This window comes from Colletotrichum navitas (genome assembly GCF_030913465.1).
Source record: "Colletotrichum navitas strain CBS 125086 chromosome Unknown LY79scaffold_85, whole genome shotgun sequence".
NCBI classification, from domain to species: Eukaryota; Fungi; Ascomycota; class Sordariomycetes; order Glomerellales; family Glomerellaceae; genus Colletotrichum; species Colletotrichum navitas.
The window spans coordinates 26646-34891 of NW_026850631.1; the positions used below are offsets into that span (position 1 = coordinate 26646).

At 55.7% G+C, this 8246-nt stretch overlaps 2 protein-coding genes across 2 annotated transcripts; one reads left to right on the plus strand and one right to left on the minus strand.

Annotated features, from left to right (window-relative positions):
- Positions 1 to 274: 274 nt before the first annotated feature.
- On the plus strand, positions 275 to 1192 carry LY79DRAFT_593691 (uncharacterized protein; the record flags this gene model as incomplete). Its single annotated transcript, XM_060561592.1, has 1 exon — positions 275 to 1192. The coding sequence occupies one exon, from the start codon at positions 275 to 277 to the stop codon at positions 1190 to 1192; it is 918 nt and encodes a 305-aa protein (XP_060409378.1).
- A 3192-nt stretch (positions 1193 to 4384) lies between these two features.
- LY79DRAFT_696788 (ras family protein) lies at positions 4385 to 5899 on the minus strand (the record flags this gene model as incomplete). Its single annotated transcript, XM_060564839.1, has 7 exons — positions 4385 to 4997; positions 5060 to 5317; positions 5368 to 5396; positions 5455 to 5477; positions 5540 to 5619; positions 5765 to 5796; positions 5865 to 5899. 7 exons carry the CDS (start codon positions 5897 to 5899, stop codon positions 4810 to 4812), a joined length of 645 nt encoding a protein of 214 aa, XP_060409379.1. The 3' UTR covers positions 4385 to 4809.
- Positions 5900 to 8246: the final 2347 nt, after the last annotated feature.

Sequence of the window (8246 nt, forward strand, 5' to 3'; positions counted from 1 at the left end):
GTATTGTTAGTCACTTTGATTTAGATACCGACCTTCACTTCTTTAGAGCTCGTCCGTCGTGTGCATTTCCATCTCACTCTCGGCTCCCTGGCATCAACCGGCCTGCTCGGCGGCCTTCAGCCCCTTCCCCCTTTCTCTTGAAGGCATTGGCCGGGTTCGGGTTGAACTCTAGGCGGCTGATTGGCGACATCCTCTCCCCAGTCGAGCTTCATCCCATCTCAACCACCCTTCATCATCTCCATACGGCATCACTCCGTAATCACGCCCGCCCATCATGAATCACAGCCAACAACATCCGTCGATCGAGATCGACGACGCGGCATATCCTTCCGACTCAAACTACTCCCCGGCCAACCACCCCTCCAGCTCCATCAGCAATGCCGCTTACCCGTCAAACTCGTCCTACCGGCCCTCGGACCCGACCACGTCTACCGACGACAAGCTCGCCATGCCCAACGCCCGCTATTCTCAGTCGTACGATGCCGGCTCCGGCGCAAGCAGCAGAAGCAACAATAACAACAACATACAACTAGTCTACCCGTCATATCCCCCCAGCGCCGCCCAATCGCCCCTGGGCTGGGCTCATTCGCCAACTCACGACCCGTTGCTTGGCTCCTACTCGCCCGCGCGTAGTCCGGTAACCCCATGGAGCCCGGACGGCATGTCCGCCGCGAATCCCAACCTGCCCCCGCCGCCGCCGTATGATGCCTCGAGGACGAGCACTGGCACGAACCCCCCCACGCCTCGAGACCCTGTGTCGCCCAACTCCTCGGAGCGCGCCCTGCTCGGATCGCAGCAGTCTCGTCAGCAACGGAACGCGGCGCATCCCCCAAGGCCTCAGAGCACCCACTTCGAAGCGCCACAACAGTCGCCTGCGCCAGCCGAGGCGCATGTCGCGGGTGCGCCGCCGGAACAAGGGGAACGGGGCGGGCCGCGTACATACTTGCAATCTATGACGGGCGGTATGCCGGCCTACGGTAGCAACCCTGGACAGCTTGGTCCCGTGGCGCAAGCGAGACGGCGGCGAAAGGTGAAGCTCGGCATTCTCGTTGGTGTTCTTTGCGCCGTTCTGTTGTTTCTGGTCGCCTTGGTGGTGGGTATCTTACTCGGCGTCGTCAAGTTGAACAAGGACGACAAGTTCAGGCTACCTCCGCCACCTCCGCCACCTCCGCCGGGCTTTGGGGGCTCTTAAGGAGTGCGAATATGACACTAGCCTGAGAGAAGGCGACTTTGTCATGCGGCCTGGGCTTCTTTCCCGCGGCGTCTGGACAGCATCATTTCACCGATACCCCACTATTGCATTCTCTCTCATTTTTCTGTTTTTTTTTTTTCTTTTTCTTTTTCTTTTCTTTTTGTATCCATTATCAGACACCCCGTGGATTTGCTGATTTTGAGCATTCGAGCGTCGCCGAGGCTGGAGGAACGAGGGGGATACGAGATTCCGGTGTTTAATGTCTTGTGAACATGCAGAACGGAGTACAGTTATATGAACAAACGAGAATGGGAGGGGAAGAGCGCTGGTTTGTATACTACCGGTCCCAACATTGAAAACAAGGGTCGGGCTACTGAGAGGGCCGTCTATGAGATGAAAACGATATCAAGCGCAATTACAAAACGTCGTATGAATATGTTTTCTTTATCGGTGAATCCGGCTTGATAATGGAGCGCACGATGCGCGCTCACCGACGAGTCGACCGAAGCAACAGTATGTGACTTTCGACCCAGTGAGCTCGGGGGTCTACAGACCAGCTGCCCGGAGGCGAGGCCACAACTCATTGTGGCGGGGGTGAACGGGAAACGTTCCAGGAGTTGGGAGACCGCTCGACTTGCAGCGCTCGCCGCGGAGGAAGGAGGGGATGGCGTTAGAGGGAGAGCCGGCGCGCCTTGCGTGTCAAGGGGGGGGGGGGGGGGGGGGGGGACGCGGACGTGGAGGCTGCTCGGGCGGCGAGTCCGTGGCCGAGAACGCTGCCGGTGTGGGGAAACGCGGGCGGCGTCTCGGTGAGAGTTGCAGACTTTTGGCGCCTGGTAAAACGACTGCTCTGGCGCGGCAGAGTAGCCTTCTTTCGCGTGGAGGAGCGATTCTCTCGCTTGGCAAATCAGAAGGGTGCGCGCGGGAGGTATGGTTTCCCTTTCACCGTGCTTTTTAAAGGGGCGGAGGGGAGGATGGCGGTCATACCGCGGGAGAGTGCTTCGCTTTCGAAATCCGCAATGGGATCCAGTCAGTTTCACTTGACATCACGTACATCTTTTCGGATGTCCGGTAGCCGCGGCCGCGTTGGATGGCTCGCGCTCAAGCAGAGTACGTCGGCTGCCGACGTCGAGTGTCGATTCGGGTGTCAATCAAGGCAGCACGAAGCCCGTGGACATCATGTCACGCCGTCCATCGGCCTGGCGAGCCCACACCACAGAGACGGTGAAGCACGGCCATTGGGATAAGAAAGGGGATCTGGTTGCTTGGCCATCCATGCCCTCCAATCCCGGTATTCGGCCCAAGCACCGCCGCGCCTGATACGTCCGCGGTTCAAAACAAATCACGTGTATCGTGATCGCGATGAACCCGGGTCTCGATATGCTTTTCCAATAACCGCATCAAAGTCACGACAGGGTGGGTATGCATTCTATCGGGGTCAACTGTGTGGTCTCTGTGAGATGATTTCCGAATCCTACAAAAGAGCAATTTGGCAATCCTACATATGGCACGTGACTATACTGCTACTGCCAACACCATGGCGTTTTCCAAGGTTCGGTCGACGTACAATGGACTACGTGGCGATGGCTGACGGAGGCAGATATCCTCCAGCCCAGGTGAGGGAATACCGAGAGCATGCCGGGTAGAATCCTGGCTTGTGGCGTTGGGATAGTCTGGTGTTATCTCCATCTCCCCCTTGGTTCGACGCCAGGAGAGGGCCCCTGGACTGCCTGCAAGGGCTCAAGGAGAAGGGGTTGCTTGCGGAAGTAGACTGTTGCACTCCATGACGAGGGACCGGAACCAAAGACGCTAGCATTTATAACGCCCAAGGGTTTCCCCACGCCACTCGGGAGCTAACGATATACAGGTCCTCCGAGACTAGGAGGATCGAACCCGGTGTTGTTCATGTTTCCATCTCGGATCAGACTCTCCCACACGTGTGTCTTGATACCGGGAGGGGAAGGGGTGCGAAGGAGGGAGCAATAAGGCACCTCCCCGCAACCGACGTCGGTCTGACGGACGTTGAGACAGCAGGGGGGGGTCGGCAACCCGCCACGTTCGACCTGAGATCTTTGGGGCGGCACGGCGGTACCGGTTCCTGTACGCCGCCGCGGCATCTGTGGTCTTGCTTGGCCCTGCCGGCGTTATTCAACCTTTCTGCAGATCCGAGCTCTTCCAGGGGGAAGGGGGGCAGGAGGAAACCCGCCCCCTCTTCCGCTCCAGACAAAGAAGAAGAGGTTTCAAGGCATAGGCTTTTCTCGTCGTTGGTGCCCTGCCCCCAAACGTGGCCAAGAAGGCTCGGTTCCGCTTTTGTACGTAGGAGATACCCCACCGTGAAGGGACCCTGGTTACCTTCGGCACCGGACAAGACCTCCGAGATACTGGACAGGGAGGGAGAGGAAAGAGGCGGCGGATGGAAACAGACCACACGCTCCCCCCCGCTCCCCCCCCCCCCCCACCTCTCGGCACACGCCGTCAACGGGTTCCCGGACATGCGCGCCCGACGCCCAGGGTAGGACAAGGTGAACCAGTCATGGGTGAGGGGGACCCGCAATCGCATATTGAGAATACGGTGTGGTCGAAGGCGATGGGCACACGACTCTTACATGTAAACACTGGTTTAGCCCTTGCGTGGGGGTCGCGATTTGACATGATCCGAATGGGTCTTGAGGACGACGCGTAAGTTCGATTCGCTCTCGAAATGGAACGTGAGATGCAAGTTGCAGCAGTCACATATACCGTCACAGCATGTCACGGTCGCATTCCTCAACCACTAGCCACAATGGCTGGACGCGCAAGTTGTAGAGGTCAAGAATACTGTCAATACTCGCCTCTTGGGGAGGAAAAAGAGCCTCCACCCCACCACCGCTCCACCTCCCAGCCAAGGCCACGGCTGCTGTTGGCCTCGATACCTTTACAGGACTACCATTGTTTTTCTCGACGCCCACGAGCCGTGTCCAACAGCGGTCTTAGTATTCTACTTGAAACTCCGGCCCCCTGAAAGTGCTTTTGTGTTGTCTCCGTTCCTAATGATGGAAAGGCTCAAAATAGAAAAAGAAAAGGTTATATGGGTGGTGGGTCTTTGTCCGGAATCGTCTCTTCGTGATACAAAAGCATAAGAAGAAAAACGATTAAGATGAAGAGAAATTTCAAATGACATATGCAGGCCAGTCTGCATTTCTTTGGAATCCTGCTGCTGCAATCAATGCTTGAGAAGAAAAGGGGCCATGCTGTCGTTGACGGAGAATCGAAAAGTCATAAAGCGTACAAAAGGCCGTATCGACATCCAAGGTCGAAATGCTACAGCGCCGCGAGGCTGATATCGAGAATCGTGAGATGTGTTTTGCCGATGGAAACAAAGTCGTCTTGTTGCAAAAAGAATATTCCAGATGAAAAACTTGTGCCCGCATTGCCAGGTTAGCGAGCATGGGGAAACGCCTGGGTCGATTGAATGCATTGCTGCCGGGCACCGCGCTGGCCCCGAGCCACAAATGAGCACTCTTTACGCAGCCGGGGTAATACCACGTGTGTTGGGGCTGGAGGGAGAACATGGTCGTAGCCGGTGGTGGGCCCGGTCCGAAGTACGAAGCTCAATCAGAAGAAGGGCGAGCAGCGTTTGTTCACAGGATAACGCATCGGTGGCCGTCAGGGCGTTTCCGCCTTCGGTTCTTCCGCTTGGCGAAGCTCATAAGGCCGGGGTTCTTCTCGTTCTCGTGCTCGTCGTCTTCATGGACGGCCTGGTTCTGAATCTTCTCATCCTTCATGAGAAGTTGACGACAGATATCTATGAAGACGGCATCGACGTTGGCTGGGTACCGAGTCAGCTAGTTGCCACCAGGTAGACTCGTCGTCAATCCGTCATCGACTCACTTCGTGTCCTGGCGCTTGTCTCATAGTAGGGTGCATCCCACATCTGCGAGCACGCGAAAGCCCTTTGTCTGGGTACAGATCGCTGCTCCTCCAGGTCGGCCTTGTTGCCGACAATGACGATGGGAACGTTGTCGTCGTCCTTGATACGGGTGATTTCCTCGCGCAGCATCTCGATCTCGGTCATTGACGAGGACGAGGTGATGCTGAAGACCAAAATGAAACCTTGGCCAGACTTCATGTACAAATCACGCATGGCGACTGCAAGCAAGGTTAGAGGAGATAACGGGCGAGGTCTGTGTTCTGCTTACCGAACTGCTCCGTGCCTGCGGTGTCAAGGCTGTGTCGATTTGTCAGATACGTTGCCTCAAGGCGGCGAGCACGTCGTTGCTACTCACATTTCCAAGACGACTTGCCGTCCCTATGCATGAATCCAGTAAGTCATTCGTCGTAGTAAGCGGTGCTTGCATAAGATTAACTCACGTCCACCTGGAGTTGTGTACGGTAGGTGTCCTCAATGGTGGGATCGTAACTCTCGATCCACTCATTGTGGACGAATTGGGCTATGATGGCGGTTAGTTCGCCGAACCATTGACAGCAAGCTGCTCTGAATGATGCGCACCTGTCAAGCAGCTCTTTCCAACACCTCCTAGAGGGGAATCAGCGGATTGCGCACATGACGACATGGTTGCTTTGTTGCCGACTCACCAGCGCCCAGTACCACGACATGGAGCTCACGACTAAGAAAAGGGTCAGCTCGCAATTCTCTACATGGCAAGCAACGGTAGGGAACCGAGCGGGAACGTACCATGACTGGAGATGTCTGTTGTTCTGGCGTGACATGATGTTTCGTCGAGGAAGCTGCCGTTGCACAGCAAGACTGGCTCTCTGTGTGCAGAATGGACTGGGTTCGAATGAGATGGGGCAACGAAGCGATTTGGTCAGTTAGAGGGGTTTTGACAGCTGGTCGTCTTCCACTGAGGAAGGGCGGCCGGGCTGGTAGCAACTTCACAATCGGCGCTTCATGCGGCTAAGGACAACAACAGAAACAACAACAAGGTTGAATAGAGTAATGGCGAGACGGGTGCTTATGGCGGAGTGATGCTGAAGTCCAAAAGCCAGGTTGCAGATTCGAGGCTGCGGATTGCCGTGCAAATCCTTCTGTATCGGGGGTGGATGGGCGCGGTTTCCAGAGATGCAACAAGGTACCTGGAATGGACGAAGTAGAATGGCGGGGGGGGTCCGGATGCAATTGTAGTTGGAGCGCAGGAGGGTCGAAGTTTGAAAGTCGGGGGCTCGGGTCAGGGAGCTCTGGGTCTGGCCCGTCCGGATTGATTGGAAGAGTGGAGACAATGAGACCAAGGGGGGCTAGGAAGGGGGGGGGAAGGGAGTTTGACGGGGAACGGGGGACGGGCAGAAAATACAAATGCAGATTTAGCGATATGGGGATTATCTTTTTTTTAATAGGGGAACAAAAGAAGAAGGAGAGTGGGTGGGAGTGAGAAGAGGGAAATGAGTGAAGAGGAGGAGGAGGAGGAGGAGGAGGAGGAGGAGGAGTAGAAGTGGGAGGAGAGGGAGGCAAAAGAAAGAGAATAGAAAATGGACCACCACGGCCGCCCGGGGGCAGGAAGAGAGTCAAAGTTCCCAACCAGTCCCTCTCTTTATTTCTCTCTCTATTCTCTTTGGCCACCCACCCAATTAAAGGCCGCCAGTGCAGCAGTTTGTTCGTCTTGTCTGCAAGGGCCTCGTGTGGCCAGGGTGCGCTAGGTAGATCGAGGTAGGTACTTTGTACCCTGGGCGCCCATCTCCAGTAACAGACCCGTAGGCAGCTTGATAGCAGTAGCGGTAGCGGCAACCCGTTGTGGGCGTTGTAGTAAGGGCAGGGACGGGACAGGACAGGACAGCAAGGTTGGAACATCAAGCATGGTATCGTTCGTACCTCTACCTTACCTACCCAAGGGAGTCGCCATTGACGGGTACGTACTTGCCTCCCAGGTTCAGAGGGAAGCGAACGAACCACTGAAGACCCAAGCGGATAACAGTGCACTACCAACTGCGAGAGATGGATGGCCAACAGAACATGGGTAGCTGGGAGTATTGAGGTATATTTCTCTCTTCTTTGCTTTTTTTTTTTTTTTTCTCACCCGCCTCTGTTATGCTCTGCTCTCTTTGCCTCTGCGTTGCCAATACATGCGCGTACATGTAGACATAACTAGCCGTCTTTGCAAGCACCACCCCCGGCGCATGTCAGCTTGGGTTGGTGGCTGTCCAAGGGCGTGCAGTGCGCCCACCCCAGAGAAGCCCACTAACTACCTAGTCGGTCGCACTTCTAGTGCATTAAGCTTTCATCAGCTAGCTTCATCTCCGCTTGCCGACTGCCGGGAGATACGGACTACTGCCGCTAGAAATAGCCGCTTGGGGAAAAGCGATAGGCAGGAGACTGTGAAGCAGGCGAAGCAAAACACAGTAAAGCGACCCAAGCATCATGTGGGACGAGAATTGAACCCGCTGAGCTTGTTCTTGCCCTGGGACCAGGGTAAAGCGAGGCGGCAGCGGGATGGCCACGCGAGTGATGGGAGGTGGTGATGGTTACCGTCTTACACTGCATACACAGCCGCCGTATTACATAGGTGCCGCTCTCGACAAGGGTGTCTGTTTGGCGGGAGAGGCAAAGAAACAAACGACGAATCGCGGCTGAGGTGAGTCGTGGTGAGTATCCTAGGTTTACGAGGCTTACGAGAAAAGTCATGTAGGCGAGGCGTATACGCAAGGTACGTGACGGGACGCGATGCGATGCGATGTAGGTGATACGACTGGTGACTGGTAGACGGATGGGCGAGTAACGAGAAAGCAGAGGCTTACAACGCTGACGACTTGGCGGAACCCCGGAAAGGCATGCTGGTATGTATATCCTTGGCGACGGGAAAGAAAAAAAAAACAGGGAAGAGGCGAGAGGGGGCGGCTGTCGTATAGATGGGAAGGATACGGATAAGCTGGGCCGCTTTGGTACTTTATCACACGAGGAGGCATCAGCAGTCGAAGATGAGAGGAGGAGGGTCAAGAATAAAAAAGAAGATCTGGAAATGAATGTCTCGCAACCTGTTGCTGGGTGTCTCGAAATATTAGAGGGGCTGACGCTACTGTCGGACGCTTGCGCAGTAGCTCCAACGTCGTTGGCGATCCCTGATCC